This window comes from Parasteatoda tepidariorum, chromosome 7 (assembly GCF_043381705.1).
Source record: "Parasteatoda tepidariorum isolate YZ-2023 chromosome 7, CAS_Ptep_4.0, whole genome shotgun sequence".
In the NCBI taxonomy this organism is placed as follows: Eukaryota; Metazoa; Arthropoda; class Arachnida; order Araneae; family Theridiidae; genus Parasteatoda; species Parasteatoda tepidariorum.
The window spans coordinates 37,191,697-37,218,557 of NC_092210.1; the positions used below are offsets into that span (position 1 = coordinate 37,191,697).

Here is a 26,861-nt window from a genome sequence, read left to right on the forward strand (position 1 = left end):
ATAAAAAATATATATATATATATATATATAAGATCAAAGTGTAGAGAAAACAAGGGAAACTTGCAGCTTATACGCAATAAATAAAACTTTTTGTTTTTCTTAATTTTCATCGTGTATTTTTATTTTTATTTATTATGCTATATATATATATGAATGAAACTAAATTTTAGGTGTTAATATTATTAGTAAATTGATAATGGAACTTTCTTTTGGAAAAAGAATAGAGTTAAGTTAAAATAAAATTTCTATCAACGTTAATTTTATTGGTAGATAGTTAATGAAACTTGTTTTAAGAAAAATAATAGAGTTAAGTTAAAATAAAATTTCTATATACGCTAATTTTATCGGTAGATTGATAATGGAACTTGTTTCAAGAAAAAAAATGTCGTTAAGTTTAAAATAAAGTTTCTATATACGTTAATTTTATCGGTAGATTGATAATGGAACTTGTTTTAAGAAAAAATAAAATTTCTATATACGTTAATTTTATCGGTAGATTGATAATGAAACTTGCTTTTAAAAAAAAAATGTCGTAAGGTTTAAAATAAATTACCGTATACGTTAATAGTATTGGTAGATTGATAATGGAACTTGTTTTAAGAAAAAGAATAGAGCGGAGTTGAAATTTAATTTCTATACACGCTACTACTTTTTGGTAGATTAAAAACATAGCTTGTTTTAAGGGAAAGAATAAAGTGAAATGAAATTGTATCTTTCTTGAATGTTACCATAATGTCATAAATAGTTTCTGTATAATGTTTAATTACATACCATACATCAGGAGTGACTGTATCATTTTGTAATTTCCATGGTTTAGATTCATAAATAGCTTCACCATTGATATCCAACCACGATCCAAGATCACGGAGTCTTTCTTCGAAGATTGGAATAATACGACCATCTGGTGATGGTCCAATATTTAGGAGAAGATTACCACCGCAGCTGAAAAAATAATGTAAGAATGCTTTTTTATTTCTTCTTTTTTTTAATATTCTAATCAAAAATATAAGGAAGAAAATCCTAAATGACCCCTAAGCTAAGGTAAGTCATATAAGAAATAAAGTTAAAATTTGTTTTCATATTTCACCGAATATTCAAACTGGAGGTTTTCGAATTTGAAAACAAATAGGTATCTAACTATCGATAAGTTCTTATTTTTTAAAAACAAAAATTGAATAAAGGAAAAAATTCCAGATACCCGTTATTCCCTTTTTTTTTTCTTTTTCTGAAACTGAAGAAAAAAAATTGTGCTTTAAAATTATTCTAAAACTTATTCTAAATTCAAAATAAAAGTTATTCAAAATAATAGTTTATAAATTGTGTGCAACAGGAAATATTTGGTTAAATAACGATTTAAATTGAGTTTTAACAAAGGATAATACTCGGAATAAATATTTATCATTTGATGAGGTGAAAATTTTTTTTTAAATAGTATTACAGTGCTTTTTAATAATTTAAAATTGGGGAAAACATACCGAAAAGTATTAAGAGCTTGTAGAGAGCCATATTTTACTCAAATATTAATTAAAATAATTATATTAGCAGAAATGCGAAATTAAAATAAATGAAATTTAAAATAGCATTAAAAAACATTAAAATAAGTGATAAGTTAGAAAAAGCTAATTTTAACTTCTAAAACTTTAATAACAACCATCGTAGAAAAATTAGGTACTTTAGAAGAAGTAAATAATACTACAGGAAAAAATTTTAAGTGATGCATTGTTTAATTTTCATATGATGATGTAAAAGCTAAATTATATTTGTGTTTGCTAATAACTCCAGAACGGGAGAACCGATTTGAATCGTGCTTTTTCTGCAGTTTGCAAATTTCCATGAGATGGTTTGTAAACGAGCGTTAATTTCTGGTTTCGTGTAGTTTGGATGCAATATCAAAAATATGAAATTTCATTGTTGAAACCCAATGTTGCAGATTAAACAATTTTATCGATTTTAATAATTTTACAGATTGATACGGTGGTTTTAGTTACAGATTGTTAATATTTTATGGATCATTTTGCATATCACATGCGTCATTAAAAAAAAACATTTTACATCGATGAAAAAAGCATCATAACAAAAAGTTCAGAAAAAAACAGAAGCAGACGAAATATTGAGAAAATGAAATGTCTAATAAAAGCTAGTTAAGCTCATTGTTTAAATAAAGAAAAAATACGTATACTGACAAAGATTATCAAAAATTAAAAAATACGATACTTTACCGTCACTGGCCGTTGTAAATATAAATATGAAATAATATTCTACATTTTTAGAACTCAAATGCTAAAACCTTTTGCTGCAAAATCTATATATACATATATTTCTCTTACACGGCGAGAAAAAAAGCCTCATTATAACTCCGCGAATGACAACGCTGGAAAATCGACCAATTATTGCCGCTAAAAATGTCAAAATGCCAAATCTGGCTGAGATGGCTCAAGATATAGCGCTTTGAAAAACGGAAACTGAAATAACCAGAGAGAGAATTCTCACCACTCTTCCAAATTCACCCTATCAGCTGCGGCAATCTCATACTATTAAGCTTGGCAGAAGTGAGTAGTCTTTGTCGATAGATCTCTATTTTAGTATTTTGTCGAAAGCGTTTTTTTTTGTTTCACGAATTTATATATTACAAATTTATTTGACGATTTTTGATTTATATCACGAATTATATTATTTGTTTTATTATTGTTATTAGTTATTCATTGAAAAATGAGTCTCAGTCGTGCGGTTAAGCTTCAGGATTTTATAATACAGCACATTTCTCATGGATTTAACGAATTACATGTCATTTATTTGAATTCAAATTTATTTTAATGACTTGGTATTTACTAAAAAGATGAAATTTTTTTTAAAAAAATAAAAAGTTGTTATTTGGATTTGGATGATTGCTTTGAATTCTTAGAATTTTGTGCATTTGCAATGTACCTAAGTTAGTAGCGAGCGAAGCGAGACCATATAAGATTGCGTAACAATTTTCGGGGGTTGGCAAGCGTAAGCGAGCCCACTAGTATTAATAATAGTTCGTATTTTTTGACATCTTTTTAAAATACAAATTTTTAATTCATGAGTTTCGTATTATTAAGCTTTAATAAAAATTAAACAATTTATAAAATAATCCAAACTTCTAATAGTGAAGTTGGTCGCCAACAGCTGCTAGATATATTAAATGTGCATAAATTATATTTTTGTGTGAGCAGATTTAAGGTCTAAATCAGTTGAGTCTCAAATCCTAGGTTTAAGCATGAAGAAGAAAAAAAATTAAAAGTGAGAAAACATTTCATCAATATTCAAACTGAATTTTAATACACTTCTCAGCTTTACGTTAACCTTATTGACAAGAATATTGGTTTATATTAAAACTCTAAGATTATAATAGACTATATTACAATATTTATTGCATATTTCTAATTTACCTGACAGTCTCAGCAAGAGTTGTAATAAGCTCATCGGTTGTAAGGTAATCTGATAATTGTAAATTCCTTCTGTATCCCCAGGATCCTTTATCTAAAGTCATGGCATTCTCCCATTTACGAGGTTGCAATTTTTCTGGATAAAATCATAAATATTTTTTATTAGAACAGCATTCCTTAGTTAACAATTTTTACAAAGTACATTGGAAAATATTCTGTAAATATCAAATTACTGTAAAATGTACCGGCACTCCGGCTGCTTTTTAATAAATTTTGCTTTCCGGGTGCTTTTTTGAATAATTATTATTGTAAAATATCCAGAATAAAATGTTACAGTAAAAATGGATTTTAAAGTAAAAATTGATTTTGAGTTAAAATTAATTTTGCGGATGATGCAACCAGGGTGCCATTACTTTTTACCATAATTTGATTCAGAATTTTTTGCAGTGCATACATTAATATTGTAAAGTTTAAAATAAATTTTGAATATAAACTCATGTTTGTGAAAATTGCAACACTATGAAGGACCTATGCGAGTGAGCTGAAATTTTCAGGAAATGCAAAGTAGAGCATGATATGCAAATGATTAGATTTTCAGACCCGTAGCGCATGCGTACGCTGAGCAGCGCCCTTTGAACGGCGGATGGATCCGAAAAAATAGACGGCAGTAGCGAGGCGTGTATGGTTATCGGTGGTTATCTGCTAGTGGCAAACGTTAGCTTAGTCGTTACTTATGCGTCTTCGACGAAAGAGAGTGAGATTTCAACAGTTTACGGAGTTTTGAACGGAGGGGAATCATCGGTCTTCGTGAAGCTGCATTGTCTTATCGTGTTGTAGCCGCTCGTGTGCAGCGTAACAGCAACACAGTGACGCGTGTTTGGAAGCAGTGGGCAGACGAGTGTCGGACAACTCGAAAATCCGGGAGTGGACCCCGAAATGTCACGTCAGCTCACGATGACAGACACCTGGTCCGCATGGGGCTGACGGCTCCCTCTAGATAACTGGCAGCACAGTGGTCAACAGCTACAGGTGTTTCATTGCGTGCTTCATCAATTCGTAGACCTCTGCTGCAGCGTAGACTGCGAGTCAGGACTCCTTTATACAGGATCCCCCTCGCGTTAAACCATCGCCTATCCTGCGGCTACAACGGGCCAACCAGCATAGTAACTGGCGGGCTTATTGGCAGCGTGTCGTGTTTTCTGACGAATCTCGCTCTAATTTGTGGTTCCATGATGGCCGCATTCGTGTCAGACGTTATGCCGGTGAACGCCACCTTCTGGAGTGCATTATCGTACGCCACAGTGGACGAACACCCGGAGTTATGGTCTGGGGTGACATGGCATATAATGGACGATCTCAATTGCTACGAATTGCGGGTAATCTGAACAGCAACCGGTACATCAGTGAAGTTCTACAGCCCCAAGCTGTTCCCTTCTTTCACGCCTTGCCAGGCGCTGTATTTCAACAGGATAATGCCCGCCCTCATATTGCTAGGACTGCTCAATCCTTTCTTGCATCGCGACAGGTAAAACTTCTTCCTTGGCCTGCGTATTCTTCGGATATGTCGCCGATTGAACATGTGAGGGATTTCGCTGTTCGGCGTCTCGCTTGTGATCCTCGTCCTGTTGCTTCTACAAACGAGCTTTGGGTACGCATACAAACAATATGGAATGCTCTTTCTCAGACAGACATTCAAAATTTCCTTGAGTCCATACCACGTCGCGTAGCAGCACTTATTGCGGCACGTGGTGGCTGCACAAAATACAGATTTTGATCTTTTGTTGTTGCTTGTTTGCTTTGAAAGTTTAATCATTTATTTGTATCACTACCACTCAACTGGGTATTAAATTTCATTTAATTATGACGATTCCTTCATGTTGTTGTAATTTTCACAAACATGAGTTATATATATATATATATATATATATATATATATANATATATATATATATATATATATATATATATATATATATATATATATATATATATATATATATATATATATATATATATATATATATATATATATATATATATATATATATATATATATATATATATATATATATATATATATATATATATATATATATATATATATATATATATATATATATATATATATATATATATATATATATATATATATATATATATATATATATATATATATATATATATATATATATATATATATATATATATATATATATATATATATATATATATATATATATATATATATATATATATATATATATATATATATATATATATATATATATATATATATATATATATATATATATATATATATATATATATATATATATATATATATATATATATATATATATATATATATATATATATATATATATATATATATATATATATATATATATATATATATATATATATATATATATATATATATATATATATATATATATATATATATATATATATATATATATATATATATATATATATATATATATATATATATATATATATATATATATATATATATATATATATATATATATATATATATATATATATATATATATATATATATATATATATATATATATATATATATATATATATATATATATATATATATATATATATATATATATATATATATATATATATATATATATATATATATATATATATATATATATATATATATATATATATATATATATATATATATATATATATATATATATATATATATATATATATATATATATATATATATATATATATATATATATATATATATATATATATATATATATATATATATATATATATATATATATATATATATATATATATATATATATATATATATATATATATATATATATGTACTTCGATAAACATAGTCATAATTGAGGGATTTTTTTCCTTGACTTTATTTAGGATTCTCCTTGGCGTGAACTATTTTCGATCCCTACAGTATAATTTTAAGAAATATTGTATTGACTTTTATGTAGAAAATGTAGTATGATAAGTGACATGAATATTTATAAAATATTTAAAAACAGTTACAGTAATTAGATTTTTTATGTACTAATGAAAGGTTTATTACTGGTTGTTATCTTTTTTGTATGTAAGCGGGCAGAAAAAGAAACGAATTAACTAGTGTAAAAGGTAAGCATAAAATAATATAATTTACTTCGATTCTTTTCCAAATCTTATGGACTATTACAAAAATGGTTTGTCCAATTTATAAATAGTATAAATGGGAAAAAATTATTGTCATTATCATAACATTAGTTAATATATATAATAAAATAAAGGATACTCACTTGGATTGTATTTATCAGTACATGTGTAGTAACCTCCATGGTGGCATGGAATATTCATACCCCAACGATCATTAACTGCTACTACATCCTTAACTGGACTGAAATATTTAAAATATAATAAGTATTAAAATTTTTTAATGTTATTTAGAAAATAAAAAAGAAGTACTATATTAACTTATAGACATGAACCTGAGTATGTTGCGGGGTAAGAAAACTATACCTTAAATCTATGGCATAGGGTTTCATACAGAATTCGCTTATGCTGTTAATACGTTTTTTTAAAACATAAAATCAATGGATCTTCGATTTCTGCATTACCAAAATCATTTGAAATTTTAAGAGAGTTGGGATATGTTTGTGCGTTTTAAGAAAAAAGAACATATAGAGTGTTTTGTAGTGATCACCCTTAACGTATAGTTTTAGAATCGTTCTTATAAGCGAAATATGAAAAAAAATTATATTAGAGGGGGCTAATTGTTTTTTAAGTGATTTGAAGCAAAAGCAAGTGCAGATTCTAATAATTCTGCATGTAATTAAAACAAAATGAAAGACAAAATCTGTTTGATTGCCAGAGAAATGTAAGAAAATATGAAAAGTAATTATAAGAAATGTATGCATGTTTCCTTATGAAATCAAATTGCCTTGATATTTTTTTCAAACTTTCATTTCCATAACGATGGAAGAAAATTTGATAAAGTTACCATTCTGCATGATAAAGACATTTCTGGTAAATAAAAAAAAACCATAATTCTTATAAATAAAAACAAAATACGCGGTATGTAAACCATTCATTTTTTCTTTTTTTTGTTCATATAGTAATGGTTTATCAGAAAATCTTGTTTTCAAAATTGTAATTCTTATTACCCCAAATTTAGTAAAAAATACAAAACACTGAAAAGAAAATTTCACCGAATAAATGGTTTTTATGCCATGTTCGGAGGTATCATGATAAAATTAACTAATTTTATCGCATAATTTACACTCATACTTTATTGTTATGTTTCCCATGAACTGATTTCTCAAATATTTTTATAAAATAATCATTATATATACTTTGTTTATTGGAACATTCATCAATTTACAATACAATTTAAGCTTAGAAAAAGTAGTTTAAAAACATTTAAGTCTTCAGAAATACATTAAATGCTCATGTGAATAATATTTTTTACATTTTTGGGTCATTCATCACCAACGAGCGAAATTAATAGAATTATTTAACTGTGAACTGGGAGAAATAAAGGATACTGTGATATAATCATAAAGAATGAACTTATATACCAATTAACAATTTTAACGTAATTTGTTATATCTATTAAAAAAAATAAAATGTGCTAATAAAACTGAATTAATAAAACCACTGGTTAAAAAAACCAAAATATATGTTATTTAAACCATTCATTTGATAATTTTTCTGTTCAAATTCCAGCTTATTGATAATTCTGGCTTTCGAAATCGTAGTTCTAGATCTTTCTCAGGGCCACAGTAAAAATACATTAAGACAAGAAAGCAATAACTAGCATATTTCAATTTATTTATATTCAGTCCTGTTTGTTTTAGTTTGTTTACTTGAAAGAAAAGGAAAAGAAATCAATACCATTCAATTTAATTCGAATTCCTTCACTTTTGTTACTCTTCAAGCAGGTGGCATCACAGCTCACCACTATTTAATATAATTTAAAACTGAAAAGTAAGTTTACCCAAGCAAATTGTTTTCATGCCATGTTTTCAGGCATAGTGATTAAGCTACCAAATGTTACCAAATTTTATATTTACACAATATATGGTGAAAAAACATTTATAAAGTAAAAATATATATTATAGTTAATTTTACTATAATCATTATTAAATGATAAAAGTTTTGTCGCTCCCACAGAGCTAAAAACACGATAAATTTTACTATATATAGTAATAGCTAATATTATAGTGGTAATTGAAGTGTCATCATTGACTTTTGGCCGTTACATATACTTTTTAATTTGGATGTAATAAGATGATTATCTCAAGGAAATGAATAAAATCGTTTAAGTAAAAATTTTATTTGTTATGCAAATATTAGTATAATGCAAATGGCCATATTTAAAATATAAAAATAATAATGAAAAGAAATCCCTTAAAGGGATCAAGATAACAGTCTCTACGTCGAGAAGGCTTGATTGGGAATAATATTCAACGGTTGGGACTGGGAGGTCCATAAGGGCACCTCGAATTTAAAATTGAAAGTGAATGAATTTGTTCCCAACGGACATTAGGAACATGGGGAAGAGATCCAAGGTTGGCGAATTATCAAAAGATTACATAGCCAATTAAAGTCAACCCCCTATAATCAATATTTGGATTGAAAATACTTTGACGATCGTGAATCGCCAACAAGACTGTGAGAATTAGAATAACCATGTCACTGAAACATATTTGTGGTAAGAAATTAATAATACAGAATTATGAATAGATTTTGTTTTCGATTAGGCGTGACAGTGAATTAATGAGTCTGCATTAGTATTGAAATAAAAAGTTAGCCATTACATTGATCGATAAGAAAAGAATAAAATCACTTTTATAAAAATGAACTAATTTATTTAATGTATCAAATTATACTTAATTAAAGAAATTTTAAAACTTAGTGTAAAAATCGTCGACAATAGATGGCGCTGCGAGATAAAAAAAAAACTTAAGAAAAAAAAGAAGCTGGGGGCTGTTCTCTAGCTTGGTGGGAGAAGACTGGAATGTTCTATGATGGAGCGCGAAGTTTCATTGATTATGTGATTAATTACTATTATTTTCTATATACTTCATGTTTGTGCCGTGGCATAAGAATGCATCTAAATAAAATCGTTTATGCCAAGAAAGGTTTATGGTGAAATCATTTCACATTGAAAAATCTGAAAAAGAACCTGCGAAATATTACTCTTAGGAAATAGGTAATTCTAATTGTGGCATTACACACACACGCATATATTCGGCAAAACAACCGTTGTTTATATGCAGCAAGGTACATGTTAAATCTGTGTTAATGACATGTTAATGACGGAAGGTCCTCTCGTTGGTTTTGCTGCGAAAAATATGAAAGGTGTACCAGATCAGGCATTGTCCACGCTGTCTAATTAGGGTTAAGACTACTTTGAGATTTCTTTATGACAGTTTTTGTATTTTTATGGGTTTTGGCATTGTTTCCGGCGTTCTTTTGTCGACTCAAAACTTCATGTAGTTCATAAAACTACATTAAGAGCACGAATGAAAATCGATGAAAATAGAACAAAGAATAGATATTTCGAAACTAACGATAAGTACCGACATTAGTTTTGGGACACAAAACTTCATATGTGAAAGCGTATGAGAAACACAATTTGTTGTCCCTTTATGCGTTATAGAGTTTCAATGCTAATAAGTTAGAGGTTCTTTAGGTTTATTTCCTGCCTTGGCTTTTAATTTCAGAAATACATCTCCGTAAATCACAAAAAATAAATCAAAAAGTAAACACAAGTAAAACTAACTGAATAAAGACAGATGGTTAAATACTATGAATAAGTACTATAATAACGACCAAGACACGAAATTATTTCACGTATAAATGTTTGAAAATTTAACTTAGCTATCTTATACTTCTTAAGAATTGAATATAGTTAGATTATTCGCACCTATCTTGTTTTTCTTAAATTCGCTAATATGAAACTTCCAAATGTTTCTCAGAATTTTAATGACGTTGGTTCTCGGAATTCAAATGACGAGCCAATATATTGATTTAAAATATGTGTCTCAATCTATAACCAAGCTAAAAATACTTTTGCTTTCTAGTAGGTGTCAGATGCTTCCCAGAACTTCATCCGACCAAATGACTTCTGGCTTATGATAATTCACTGACTCAAACAGCTCTGCGAGTGTAAAAAAATTTTCTTGAAATGAAATATTAAGTTTGAAACTTAATTTCACCTCTCAATTTTCTTGGTTTCTAATATTCAATAATAAGTTACTTACAAATAATGTTTAGAATTTTAATAATGTTGCTCTTCAGAATTTGAATGGCGTGTCATTATAAGCATTTAAAATTTACCTTTCGTTACATTTAACCAAATTAAAAATTATTTTGCTGGCGTATAAGTTTTCTGGTGATTCCCAGGTTTCCATCCGACAAAAGGACTTCTTGTTTATAATTTTTCACTAATTCAAAAAACTCTTGGAGGGATTTTGGTTGAAAGAATCTTCATAAAAATTAAGTTCAAAACTTAATATTTCTTTGTCATTTAACATTTTTTTCAGATTCGATAATAGTTTATTTTCAAATTTTGCATAGAATTTTAATAAAGTTACTGTTCAGAATTTACATGATGTGTTATTATAAGGATTTAAAATATACCTTTCGTTATATAACCAAGCTAAAAATTCTTTTGCTTTCCAATAAGTGTCCGGCGCTTCCCAGTCACCATCTGACCAAATGACTTCTGGTTTATAATTATTCACTAGCTCAAAGAGCTCAGGGAGGGATTTAGTCTGAAAGAATTTCAAAAAAAAAAAAATATTAAACTTGAAATTTAATTATGCTTCCATTTTTTCTATTCTGAGATTATACATACACCGAAGAGCCATCACATTATGACCACCCTGCTAATTACATGTAGGATCACCTTTAGCACACGCCGTGGCATTGATTCCACAAGGTGCTGATAGGTAGTCTAAGGTATCAGGTACCAAGCGCTCACCAACTGGTCCTGCAATTCCCTCACAATGCGAGGGGGTGGCACGGCAGCACGAATTTGGTTTTCCAAGTAGGGCCACAAATGCTCTATTGGATTAAGGTCAGGTGAATTTGAGGGACAAGACATGACTTGAAAGTCACTGGAATGTTCCTCGAACCAATCCTTGACGCTTCGACCCTTATGACATGGTGCATTATCCTGTTGGTAAACACTATCCCCCGCAGGAAAAACTGTTGCCATGAATGGGTGAACCTGGTCTGCAACTATGTTCAAGTAGCTTACAGACGTCAGGAATTGTTCTATGGCGAACCCATTTTTATAGATGGAGGGTGGTCATAATGTAATGGCTCCTCGGTGTGTGTATATATATATATNACATTTTAGTTTGAAACTATGATGGTACTCATTACCAAAATTGTGGAGTTGGTAGTTAAAATATTTAACTCCGACTCCCGACTTTCTTGAGAGCTCAAATCAGCGGCGACTAATACTCAATTAAAACATCACCAAATCAGAAAAAAAGTATTATTATTATCAAGTAATTGTTAAATTAATATTATATATTTCTACTCTTTGTAAATACCTTTAATGTGAAATACAATGCATTTAAAGTTACGTTTTGAAGCACAGCTAAAAAAATAAATTTTAAAAATAAATTTGCACAAAATTTGAAATTGTGCACGACCATTAAGTCAAAAAACTGCGTGTCAATATCTCAACTACACATTCACACATAAAAGTCTTATGACAAAAATTATTCAGTGAATAGTCATGAGCACAACTAAACAACTATGAATCATGCATTCTCAAATTTTATCATTCATTGATTCATTCGCATATTTTTTATTAACTTACTAACTTATATAAATAAATTTTGCTTATGAATTTATAAATTAAACGTATAACTTATTAATGATACATCTCGAGTTTTCAATGGTATCAATTATTTCTTTGTTTTCTTTTTCCATAATTTGATTAAACATTTTCTCAAAAAGCGTTATAAAACTATTAATTAGGAGTGTGATATATATATATATAGGTTGTTCTGTAATTATCTCTTTAATATACATATTTTTAGAATTTAGAAGATCAGTTTTCCGTCTCTAACAATGGCAGCACAGTGACTTTAACCATCGAACCGTCGCTTATAGTCCAACACGAAAATGTTTAACCCTTCTAAAAACATTTAGTTAATGTAATGTTAGCGTATAAATTTTAAACATAAACTTGTTAGCATCATTTTTTGTAATTTTCAGAAAGATTTTTCTATTCTCTTACTTTTTAGAATTCATTTTGAAAACATTCTTTTTAAATATTAAGGAAAAAAAACATCTTAAGGCGAAAAAATATGTAAAAATGCATAACTATATAATACATTACTTTATTACACTATTTTGCTTTGTGTAGAGACAAAGAACAAAAAAAATTAACTCTCAAACTATAAAACTAAATAACACAAAGAAGATCATAATGCTTTTTCATACCTTGTATTTTGTAGCTCATAAAATTGTAAAAAAAATCCTATATACTTTGGTTGACATTGAAAATGATTGTATCCGTTTAGAAAGATAAATACGACAGGTTGTTCGTTTTAAAGTGCCGAATTCTTTGGTTTGTGTGTAACGAATATTTTATGAACACTTGGAACGAGTTGTAAAAATTTATGAATAGGTTAACGACACGTCTGGAGAATAATAACTTTCAATATTAATAGCGCATATTCATAGCACAAAAATGTTATCTGTAAATATGATAATTAACTCATAAATATTTTACTTGAAATGCTGAAATGAAATTCAACTTAGATTTATATTAAAAATGATTCATCAACATATCAGTGAGATAACTTTAAAATAAATAAATTATATTTATCTGTAACTACAAAAAAATTTCGAGTGACATTCAAGACTATTAGTTGGACATTTTAGTTTGAAACTATGATGGTACTCATTACCAAAATTGTGGAGTTGGTAGTTAAAATATTTAACTCCGACTCCCGACTTTCTTGAGAGCTCAAATCAGCGGCGACTAATACTCAATTAAAACATCACCAAATCAGAAAAAAAGTATTATTATTATCAAGTAATTGTTAAATTAATATTATATATTTCTACTCTTTGTAAATACCTTTAATGTGAAATACAATGCATTTAAAGTTACGTTTTGAAGCACAGCTAAAAAAATAAATTTTAAAAATAAATTTGCACAAAATTTGAAATTGTGCACGACCATTAAGTCAAAAAACTGCGTGTCAATATCTCAACTACACATTCACACATAAAAGTCTTATGACAAAAATTATTCAGTGAATAGTCATGAGCACAACTAAACAACTATGAATCATGCATTCTCAAATTTTATCATTCATTGATTCATTCGCATATTTTTTATTAACTTACTAACTTATATAAATAAATTTTGCTTATGAATTTATAAATTAAACGTATAACTTATTAATGATACATCTCGAGTTTTCAATGGTATCAATTATTTCTTTGTTTTCTTTTTCCATAATTTGATTAAACATTTTCTCAAAAAGCGTTATAAAACTATTAATTAGGAGTGTGATAAGTAAAAATTAAAATAATTGCACATAAACACAAAATATTTGTAACATATACCGGAAACTTAGCGAGATAATGTTTCTTTCCATTTATCAATTTCCATTCTTTTTTATTATTTCCATTTTTTTAGATCTATGTTTGTAAATAAATAAGTATTTGTGCCTGTAATTTTTTACCTGTATAATTAATCTGAACCTGTATAATTAATAAAATTTAAAATATTAAAAAAAAATTTTTTTTGTACGTTTCTATAATCATATTAGATATGCCTTAGAAATTAGTGTTTTAACTTACCTAAAAGATCTCTTTTAGGTCCTACATCCATAGCATTCCAATTCCAAGATACTTTGGATGGCCATAGTGTGTAACCTTCGTGATGTTTGCTAGTCAGCACAACATACCTAAAAAACAGTAAAAATCATTAAACTATAATTATTCTTATTTTAGTAAAATATTTATTTAATTCTATTAGAATATATATGGTAGGGAGTAAAATAAAATATATAAATTGGAATTCAAGCTTTTCTTGTGCGTAAAATTTTGCATGCTTAAAGTTTAATTCATAAATTAAATGCTTATTACTTAGGCAGCACAAACTAACCCACAACTTAGTTGCTGGAAGATTTTACATATATATAGAGCAGATTTTGTTTCACTCTGAAACTATTCTTTCTACTTATACATATTAACTATGATAAGATATGAAAAATGTGATTTCGTGCAATTAAAGAATCATTTAGTACCTGTCTCTCTCTCCAGAAATTTTTTACCGAACTTGGTGTGGAAACATAAAACAAAACGATAACCTAAGTTAACCTAGATTTGAAATATAAGCAGGAAATTCGCTTTTATGTTTGTTTTGTTGTTGAGATTCAGTATAACATGTTGGAAGACAATCCAAACATAGTTTCACGCAAAAAGACTTTTAATAAATATTTATTATATTTTATTATTTTTTGAAGAAATCGTATATTTAGAATTTGATTTCTCAGGAACTATTCGACAGATTTTGCTCAAATTTCGTATTTTTTAACACGTAAAATTACAAACTTTAAAATTATGTAAAAAATTGTATACCTTACAATTCAAAATTTTTTCGACTTTTGTTTATTAAAGTAATAAAAATAATAAATATTTACAAGCATTTATGTTTTGCATGGAATTAGCTTTGGATAAACGAGTTTTATAATTGTGTGCAAATTTTTTTAATTCGCTTAAGAACTCGTCGAGATATAGAGAAATACGCAACAAGTAAATTTAACATTAAGGGGTTCAAACTTTGGACCGTCCTCCTAACCAAACTATGGGTACCATATAACCCCGATATGTTTACTGAGAGAAAGTAAGTTTTTGTGTCGGATTTCGTAATTTAAAATATCGTCTGCACTAATCGATTAGCATACTTGAGGTCAGCCCCTCGAATTAAGATTGAGTTCAAGAATGGGAAGATTCGATCATTAGATCAAAAGTTATTCAGCATGGTCCGCTTCTACTTGGTGCACTGTACATATTAGATTCATATAAAGTACGATTCTTTGAGTTTAATCATTTGATGAATATTTTGTATTTAAGTAAAAAAATATATATACAAATTGAACCGCAGTGTAGTTATCGAAAATTAATAGCAAGAAAAAGAACAGTTGAAATCCAATGAAAATTGACAAAATGGCACCAAACTCAATCACCATTCACCGCCTAAAGCTAAGACAAATACCAGGCAATGAGAGTAAAGTTTGGCATCATTTTGGCACAGGTTTATATTGGATTTACGGTAAAATGTATTTTACATCCCCAAAGTGTCGGTTCTTTGCACCAAAATTAGATCTGGAATTGTTTCACGTTGTACAAGATTTTTTTTAATACAAGCTTCAGACTATTACGCAAAATTTAAAAGTTGTTGGCTTTATTTTTTAAAAAAAATATACGTCTATCCCAGCATTCTTTACTAATTTATGTAAAATATTAACAGTACTTACGTATTTGCACACAATCTCTTTAGTGGTTCTTAACCATTTTCTCCTTAAGAATCGCATTTAAAATTCGAAAATATTATAAAATCTCTTACGTAAGCTAGTTCTAATAGTTAAAATATTTGTTAACCATGTTCAACAGTCGCTTGTTACAAGAAGCAAAAATATAATTGTGGAACATTGGTCGAAAAACTTTTAGAACCAAGATGATAGATAGAAGAATATAAAAACAAATTTAAATCAGCAAGTCAACTGATACTTAACTATGCAGGAGTTTAACTTGAAATAAACACTTCATGGGGTAATTTTAGCTGCCTTATGGCGCAACGAAATTAAAATTCACGTTTAATATATATCAATTTCAGTCTTAAATCTTCGATCAAGCAAGTTCTCTTCATGGGATAATTTTAGCTCTCTTATGACGCATCGAAATTTAAAGTCTGGTTTAATCATTAGTCTTTCAGTAAAGTATATATCAAATTCTCAGATACTGTGAAAAAAGTAAGCAGAGTTTTAAATAGAGCTTTTGACAAAACAAAATGGTCATTTCTAACAGTGAGCTGGAATTAAAAGTTTTTCCGAGTGGACGATCACGTTGAATTTTTTTCTTTTTCCCATAATAGAGATATCTCTAAGATTAGATCTCCTAGAGGATTTTTACAAGTTTCTGCCTGAGAACTATTTTAATTAGGTTTTCCTTTTCCCCATAGGGGAGAGTCGGGTAGCCCCCCCCCCCTCTTAAGGAGTATTGTTTATATTTCTGTATAATATTGAGTAATAATCAATATTTTTGTATGTTTCTATTGTTTTATCATCTAATTAAATAATGCAAAAAGAATAAACCAAAAAAAGAATAGTTTAACTTTAAAAAATAGAAATGTAAAAAAACATGTTTTTCAGCTCTTTTCAAAATGTGTCGGGTAGCCCCACCCAGTTACAAAAATTATGTTTTTTGACTGTTTTTTCAAATAAAAATGACCAATGTATTGACAATAGATAAACCTCATTTATGATTTTTATCACAAATACTTGAGTATTACTTGAGTATATCACAAATATTTTATCATAAATACTTGAAACTTTGAAAATAATCGTTTTCTAATATAACAATTAACGTCCGATGGCCCATTGACTTGAAAAAGTATTCTATACATATGAAATTGACAGTGGACGGGGGTGCCCGACACTCCCCTAGATATCTCTAAGTTTAGATACCCACGATGATGTTTAAAAATTTCTTTCAGAAAAATATTTTAGTGAGTTTTCCTTTCTTCATTTTTAGAAAAATCTCTAAATTTAAATCTTCTTCAAGATGAATACGCAACCAATTATTTGATAGGGAAATAATTCGTTTATTATTAAAATGTTTCAGATGCTTACTTGCATTTATTTTAGCATCTAGTCCGGGTTTAAAAAAATTCTTTGATATAAAGCACCAGAAAGAATGAAACATTCGAACTTATTCATAGTTTAGGTGATTAACTGAAAAATTAGCTCTTTAGCAAGTTTCACGTATATCATACACATTTAAAATTATGAAAAATTCAGCTTTTAATGACAAATTTAATTTATTTAATATAGAACAGATGATAGCTAAGTATAACAAGTATACTGTGCAAATTACAGGCACTTTGCGTGAATCATTCTTAAAATCTTTTTTACTGTAAATTCCATTTTATTTTAAAATATATTTTACCGCAAAATCCATTTGTCAGTGGCGTAGCGAGGGGGGAGCAAGGGGGGGCATCATGCCCCGGGCGCTACTCACAAAGGGGCGCCAAATGGTCAGCAAAACAAAAAAAATTGTTGGATAATTTTTATTTTTATTATAATTTATTTCTGCAAAAAATATTTTAAATTTAGTGCCAGTGAAATATGATAAATGTTAATTCGTAAATAAAAAGGAACACTAATCAAACTGTAATAATATATTCATAATAGAAATGACACGTCTTTTCTAATGGCTGGCTGACTCGACCTGTATCTGTCAGCACTTCCTTATGGCATCTACGCTGTGTGGTTACATATATTATCTCCAAATATTTGCACTGTACAAAAATCGTTTGTATGTTTGTACAGTGTATAATACAGATTTCAATGGAATAGAACTCTTTATCGAAGAATGTGACTGTAAAATGTTACTCCTTTGTAGAAAAGAAATTGAACTTAAAACTCCATTAGAATTTCTTACTTTTATAATCCCGTATGGAGAAGATGTNCATATGTAACAGAAATTATAAATGTACTCCTCTTAAATCCTAAAAAAACTAGATCTTTCAATGGCATTCTAGATGTTTAAAAAATGTTTTAATAGTTAAATATATCAAGAGATAAAAATTTTTTAAAGCATTGTATTAAAAAATAAAATAGGTATAACGTGAAATTCGTAATTAAATAGTCATTTACTTTACAATTTGGGATTTAAAAGTTTTTAATCAAAATGCGTGCTTAGACAAAACAAAAATCAAATATAAAAACAAAAAATCAAAACAAAAATAAATTTCTTTAATACAAAATGTATGTTATTATTATTAATTTTTATATCTAAGTTGCAATTTATTGAAGTATTAAATTAAAACGCCACTTCACTTAATCACAACTATTCATGAGATAAAGCAAGAAACATAATCGAAAAATATTGATGACATGAAAAAAATGAACAAAGGCTTTGTCTTCAAAATAAATAGTAAATAATCTATTCAAATAACATATGAAATCTCTCTTATCGAATCGACTTCCCTACTTATTCAAAGCTTTTGATTTTAAGACCTCCGCAACGAAGTCTACTTTTATTATTTATGATCCATAAGGAAAATAAAAAACAGTGGCTTTCAAGAACTAATTTTGAAAGCTGAAGAAAAAAAATTTTATATTTTTTTATAAAAAGCAAAACTTAGTAAGAATTAAATTAAATAATTACTAAAACTCTTTTTTTGGAATACAATCCATAAGCTATATGATAAAATTAATTAATTAATTAACTAATGGAACAAAAACTTGGTAACATTTGGAATTGTTGCTAATATTCAGTTAAAACTTGGAGATTTATGTTCAGATTTGTTCAGATTTGTTTCAACCATTCCCATTCTCATTGTTATAGTTAATTTTTTTGTTGGTATTATTCATTTTTTTCTCTCTTTGCTATACTATGAAGCACTACCTTTAACCAATATATGCAACATTTCTCTTTACATCCAAGATTGCAACCCTATCGGATATATTATTAACTAAATCGTAAAATATGTCAAAACTAACTAAACCCTCATTAACTAAATCATAAGTCAACTTTAAAATTGGAATAAATTTTCAAATTCAGGAGTTTTAAAATTTTTATTTTTGCATTTGTTTTTTATATTTTGGGTCTAGACTATTTATAATAGAAAAGTGGTGATAAATACATATTCTTTTAATTTTTTTATTTTATTCAAGAGTCCCGCAGTGAACTGATCGTTAAGACACGGTTCCCAGCAGATCACCGAAGTCAAGCATCACTGGCTACGGTCAGTGTGCGGGTGGGTGACCACTTGGATCAGTCTGCGTAGGGACCGAGGGTGTGCGGTATTGGTCCTCGTTAAACTGTGCTACCGTAAAGTGCTCGACTTCGCGTGCAGGTCGTCGGGCTACCGAAGTGGAGGAGCCACTCCCTCTGCAGAGGATCAAAATTGTGATGGCATGTCTTCGGATCATCCTCCGGGATGTTTCCCAGACCGTCGCCAATAGCCCATTGTGCAGCTCTAGTGCGACGTAAATTAACAACAACAACAACATTTTATTCAAGAACGAAATGATTCCTCGTGCATCACTGAAAAAGTACAACACGAGGCTTACAGACGTAAGTATGGTAGCAAACAATGTAGGAGTTTTAAACAGAAATATATACTAAAAGGGCATGTAAAATTTATAAAAGAAAAATAATTAATAATAGAAAAAAATTAAAAAAAAAAAGCATTTAAAAAAGGATGAGAAAAAAGAAAAATTAAAATAGTACACAAAACAAAGTGATTTATAAATTTGTATTAAAAACTGAATCAATGAATTTGCAGAAAAGTTTGATGATGGTTTTGTTTCTCACAAAAGTGCAAAGAGGGGGAGGAAAGTTAATATTGAGCGAATTTAAAGCAATTATTAAGTTTTTTCTATTTTTCTCAAAATGTGAGCATGTCTCAAATGTTCCTCCAATATTGTAGTCACACAGATCACTGGAACTTAAGTCAAATCTTTTCAAATATACCTTGAAATTGCCGTCTCCAGTAAGACATTGTGTCACATGAAAGTTGCAGAAAAAATGTTGGTTTTTAAATCTTTGATTAACAGATGGAAAGAAGAGTTTAGTCAGTGAAGCATTTGATATTGTTCGTTCCACACAGTTTGAACTTTATGCCTGACTTAAAGACTAAAAAAAAAAGATTTTGGGGGACTTATATCACAAATGGAATCAAGATTAGTCGCTTGTTTCGCCAGAAAGTCTGCTCTTTTATTACCCAGAACACCGGAGTGGCCTCGGACATGTGAAAAGAACACAATTACCCTCGGATTGGAGTTCGTTTAAAATGATCTGCGAATTAACAGTAATTCTATTAAATGAAGTGATACATTTAAGTGCAAATAAGGATGAAAGGGAATCTGAACAGATGAGGAATTTTGATGAAAGAGATGAGTTGTTTGAGATCCATTTAATAGAGTGGTAAAGACACAGAAGCTCAGCTTGGAAAACACTGCAGTCATCAGGAATTCTAATTAGGTGGTTCTCCATTTCTATATTATTATAAAAGATCACAAAGGCCAGGCCAATTCTGTTATTTAATTTACTTCCGTCTGTATAGCAAGCGAAAGGAAAATCACTTTCAATACTGCTGCAGAATTTAATGGTATCAATAGGTTTTCGATTACCTTTATGTGGAAAATTAGCTAATGAGAAATTTGACCTTAATGAGATGTTACTGTTATTGTTTTTATGATCCAAGTCTTGTAAGATACAAATATCAATGGGAGGAAAACTTGTTTGTGTATCACTATTTAGAAATTTGAAAAAAGGAAAGAAAATAGAAAACAAATTCCGAACCATCGTTGTAAAAGAGATTCTTTTTCCTGCTTTTTTTCTTTTTTCTCTGTTTTTGAAAAGGGACATGTTTATTTTAAATCGCAAAATGTTTACTTAAGAATGAATGTTTTAATTGATGCACTTAATTATTAAATATTAAAAATTTGAATGGCACATTGTCTTTAATTTAAATGAAAAGGTGTGAACTGCACGTTCACAGTAAAAAATTAAGGGTCAAATTACGGTAAAAAGTTGCGGCACTCAAGATGCCGCTACTTTTTACAGTAAATTCCATTTCTACTGTAAAGTTTCGCGAAACATATTCTGTAATATTTTCTGTAAAATCAATGAAAAACTGCTTTTAAATAAACATTATTGTAAAAATTACGGTATAGCTTTTATATAAGCTTTACATATATAAGCTTTTATAGTTAAAACGGATTTTACAAATGTTGCGCTCACTGTGGCAACACTTTTCAAAATAATTTGATTTGGAATATTTTAGAGGTTATTTGAAGGCCTACAATAATATTTACTGCCAAACATAACGTAATAAAAATACCTTTTGTTCACATTACAACTAAAGATAAAACTAAAACAAAAATAAATTAAAAAACCAAAGCATTTTCAGCCTTTTTCATAAAAATATAATTAATACGCAAATATCACACAAATGTGTGAAACAATTTTGTTTCCCATTAAAAAATTATACTTTACTTAAATCTGAATACTTTATTCAAAATATATCGTTAGTTTCGTTACAGAAAAGCAATAATTTTAAGTATGTTTTTTATTATATGGTTTAAATAAAAAGACACATTTTGAAAACAGTTTTTGACTTAAGAAAAATTTATAAATCTATTATTAAAGAGTTTAAATTAATTGATAACTCTGATAGCTTAGTATTTTTTTGAAACATAGAAAAATATTTTTACACGCAGTATAATAATCGATAATATTTTAAATAATATTTTTACCTATAGTATAATATAATATAGTTCATAAAATATAATATTACAGTACATAAAATATAATATTATACAATATTTGGCTTGTACTATTCCTGCAAAACAAAGTTATCGCTAACCAAAATCGTGTACCATCGATCGTGTACACGAATCAAGAATCGTGGATCAAGAATCGTGTTCCTTAACGTTCACCAGAATTGTTTATTTTGAAGCCTTTAATTGCTTCATTATACGATAAATACTGACACGACGGCGCGATAAATCAATTAATTAAATATCCCAAAATTTACTTCTTTCCAGGGATTTCTATTTCTTAATGATTAAAATATTTTCATTAAAAGTATTTCAAAACAGTTTTGAAATGTAAAAAAAAATATTTCGTGCAATGTAACTTATCATTTCTTTTTGATTTTATATTTTGCAGTTTCATTTCATTTTATTTGATTTTTTTAAAATTTTACTTTGCATTATTTTATTTTATTTTTTTATATTTATAACCGTCGTTGAACAACCGACCCAATTTTGGGTTTACGACTATTAATTTTCAACTCCGTAGCCTTGTAATTTTGAACCCAATCCAGAAGGCAAGGAAACTCAAAAATAAGGGAATCAAATATTGAGAGAAATTTGCCTTCACGGAAGATTTTTGATGCAACTAACTGGTGTTTTATTTACATGGAGAGAGAAACCACGAAAACCTCCCATGGTTAGCCTGTGGACTTTAACCCATGATCCATCTACCACTAAGGATATTATACATCAGCACTGTGGTCAGTGCGAGCCAGGTGCGGAAGTCGTATCGGCCAACCATCACTGGGATTCAAACCCGGTTCACCTCATTAGAAGATATATTGTAATTATCATATGTAGTACAATATACTTCTAAGAACTAATCACAAATTGTATTTAATTGGTAAAAAAGGGGGAATTTTATACAGAAGGCATAATTTCTCTGCTGCGTTTTGTTAATCTCGATTGTTCTTTTATTTCTGAATAATTTAACTAATAGTTTAATAACTCAAACATATAGTTTAATGATTTATCAAATAGTTGAATTGTACGAAACTAATAGTTTCGTTCTCAGAAATTAATAAATCATTAAAATTGAAAGAATGAGTTTTACTGTTCAAATAGATAATAACTAACTATATGTTAAAGTGGATAACCTGCTTTGACATTGGCAAAAAAATTCCTAATTGTGCGGTAATTAATAATTGTAGTCTCATATAAATGAAAATATTCAGAAATTTCTCTATATTAAAAATTTGTAACAGCCGCCCCCATTCGACACCGTTATATTTTGTTTTGGGCAATAACTATAAAACTAAGAATTTTGAAATTGCGAAGGGCTTACTATATATTAAAATACGAGAAAGTACAAATCATAATATTAATATAGAAATTTTAATTAAAAAACTTAATTCAAGGCTGATAAAAACTGGTTCCATTTGAGGTGTTATGTTGATATAAGTTTCGAGTAAATTTACTTCTTCCTTTCCTCTGTTATTGTATCTCACCTTCTTTATTCCTAAGCAATTTTTTTTTGTCAGTACAGTTAATTATTTTTCAGATCCAGGTAAATGTTAACTTCGCTACGATTACCAAATTAACAAAAAGTTCTTACAAAAAAATATAAATACTATTTAACTATTTAACAAAATTCTCTTTATTTTTGGAGAAGATAACAAGTTTTTTGAAGAAAAAAAAATAACAATTGTGAAGCAATCACGAAGGTTTCTAAGCGAAACAAACAATAGGGGGAGCCTCCTAGCATTCAAAAAATAACTAGCATTCAACAAATTGTCAATAATGTATGATTCATAAAGTATAGATTTAAGAACTGAAAAATACTGCAATATTCTTATACTGCTATTAAAACTATTTTGTTATTTGTTTAAACCGATGAGTATTACATTTTTTTTGCTATCAGTAGTGTATTTCATTTTAAACTAAGAAATTGTTTTAATTTTAAAACAATGATGCAATTTAGCAAAAAATCATTTATAATTGCAATATTTTTTTTAATTTCAAAATTTCATTTTCTTAAAATGTTTATGATGCGAATGTTAAATTATTTAAATAGTTTATTTTTCTTCAACTATGATTTAAACACTTTTTTGTTTTCAACATAGTTACATAACGTTACATGCAATGTAATAAAATAGCTCTAATTTTTACTTTATCTTTAATAGCGTTTCACGGGAAATAAACACAGATAAATAAAATTCTTGTAAACTTCCGTATTATGTGGTATTTAAGGCAAAAAAACAGCTCCTTTGTCTGGTAATAAAAATCAAAATAAACAATATTTAAACAATTCATTTGATAGTTTTTCTATTCATATAGTAATGGTTTTAATTACATTATCTAATATTACACATTTAGTAAAATAAAATTGAAAAGTAAATTTAACCAAACAAATGTTTTATATACCATACTATGAGGTATCATGTCGAAATTTTCAAATTTCAACTCATTCACTAAACTTATTGCATATTATAAAACCATATTTTGTTAATTTTACCAAACTCATTACCAAAGGGATTCGGTTAAACTTATTTAACTCATAGGTGCTGTCATAGAGCCAGAAACATGGTAAATTTAACCATGTTCTGAAAATATATTTTTTCTCAGTAGAAAGAAACACTAGTACCTACTAGAAATTTTGATTGTTAGCATCAAAAGCATTGTCTCTCTATAGATTGAGATTTTGTTTCATAATTTCAAAACTTTAAGTTAAAATTTATTAACAATATTTAAATATTCTAATAATTCCAGTGATCTTAATTTTTAAATCTTTTAAAGATCATAAAAATCAACTGAATTTATTTTCCTGAAAGAACATTTATCTAAAAACAATTTTTCTTAAAAAAGAGAAAACGAAAACTTACTTAGCACCTGATGCTTGAAATATTTCTGCCCATTTTTCCGGATCATAAAACTCAGCTGTAAACATTGGTGCGAACTCAGGATAAGTGAAACCAGGTTTGTAGTTTTTGTTCATAAAATCTACAAAAGCCTGTGACTTTGAATTCCAATAAGACCAAAACCATTCCGATCCAAAACCCGGAACAGAGAATACTCCCCAGTGGATAAAAATACCAATTTTAGCCTCATCATACCAAGATGGAATGGGTCTTGCATCCAAAGAAGTCCAGTCTGGGGTGTAACAATAAATAAATGATAAGTTTATTAAAGTCACCAAAACTATCGCGGTGATTTTCATGTTGATATATTTTTCACCTTTTTTATTAAAAGAAATGAGGTCCGTTCTCCCAAGGGAGTTCTGAGTTAACTTTCGAAATGTGTTGCTTAAATAAGGAGAGATTTATCAAAGATAAAATACAATCGCAACTGATTTCACCTCATAATAAAATATTATCTAATCTTTGAAAATATTGAAAGCTCGAAAGAGCGTAGTGGCATTGGCCGACTATTGTATTTAATGATGTTGCAATAAAATTCAATTCACGTGAAGAGCCTTTAATTTATAAGGATGTTTCCTCACGGAGAATGAAAATAAATGGATTTTAAAATTAATTTTGAGTTGCTATGAAATACGATAAGAAAAAATTTTTTAAATGTTTTTTTAATGCTTTAAAATAATGAAATATGGTTAATTAAATAAAACAATTGCAGTAACTTATGATATTTAAATATTTTCAGGTAATATTTTTCAGGTAATATTTTTCAAAGTATTATAAGCCTGACCTTACATTGTCAATTTTGACTCTACTGCCATTTAATTCAATATTAAATCAGTTTTTACTTTTTACTGTAAAAACTTTCGGATCAAATTATACTATGAAAAATGCTAGCACTCTGAGTGCAGCATTTATAAATTACAGTTTTACCGTGATTTTTACAGTTTTATTTATTTAATTGCAGTGATTTAGTGCTTCCATTGTAATTTGGTCAGAAATTTTTAGTATTGATTTTCAAATTTCATTTGGCAATTTAAATGAAACAAGGCTATTGTTTGTTTTAGTTTGAAGAGATCAAAAAATCAATATTAAGGTTTTAATCTGAACCAATTTTTCTATAAATTTGTATCACTACATTTCGATACATTTTAGTTTATTGTGTTATTTGCTTGGTTTAAATTTATATAAAAAACATTAAATGAGAAAATTTCTAATAATAAATAATGCATGTACAAATAATCAATACTTTGAAAAGCAGCAACACTGAAAAAAAACTAGTTCTATGCCACGCTAATCAATAAATAAATAAACAAAAGATAAATTTCAAAACAATAAGTAAATAATATTTTGTCACGTACTATTATTTTAATCAGATGATCACCCAATTGGAACATCAGCTTCTATACCCAAAACCAAAGGTCAAGAAAACTGGGATGGACACATTAGAACTTGATCCTCATTGGGCAATCGTGTATCTGTGTTTAGTTTCTTTAATTCAAAATTTTGTTTTAATTTTGTCTAAATTGCATGTTATTTTATTGTGCTAATGTGTGAGATAAATATTTTTAACACAATCATTAAAACCATTTACATCAAAAGTTTCCATTTCTTCATACAATTTTATAAACTTATATAGCTTTATAGACCTATATAATTTTATAAACCCATGTAATTTTATAAATTATATTATATAATTTTTTATCTTGTGCAATTTAAAGAAAAACAATGTTTAATTTGCTTATCTATATAAATAAAATTCTTCAGATTCAAAATTACAATGAAATGTATTTCATAATTTTCAAAACAACAATTTATAAATGATGGGGTTTCATAGCAATAATTTAATATTGTGTTTAGTTAAGAACCTGCAAGAAAAGTCTGATTTCCAATGAAAAAATAAAATAATTCAAAATTGAGTTATGTAATTTTACAGATGCGCTTGAATAATTTTAATAACAAAAAGA

General features: G+C 28.0%; 1 protein-coding gene across 1 annotated transcript in view; it reads right to left on the bottom strand.

Moving 5' to 3' along the window:
• The window catches only part of LOC107455614 (alpha-L-fucosidase), a 26,022-nt gene extending 733 nt beyond the window's left edge, over positions 1–25,289 (bottom strand). The window contains 7 exon segments of the mRNA XM_071183283.1: positions 772–942; positions 3,414–3,546; positions 6,743–6,840; positions 11,091–11,222; positions 13,172–13,190; positions 14,190–14,395; positions 24,865–25,289. Of these exon segments, the coding sequence (XP_071039384.1) occupies positions 772–942; positions 3,414–3,546; positions 6,743–6,840; positions 11,091–11,222; positions 13,172–13,190; positions 14,190–14,395; positions 24,865–25,199 (1,094 nt within the window). The 5' untranslated portion in view covers positions 25,200–25,289.
• Positions 25,290–26,861: the final 1,572 nt, after the last annotated feature.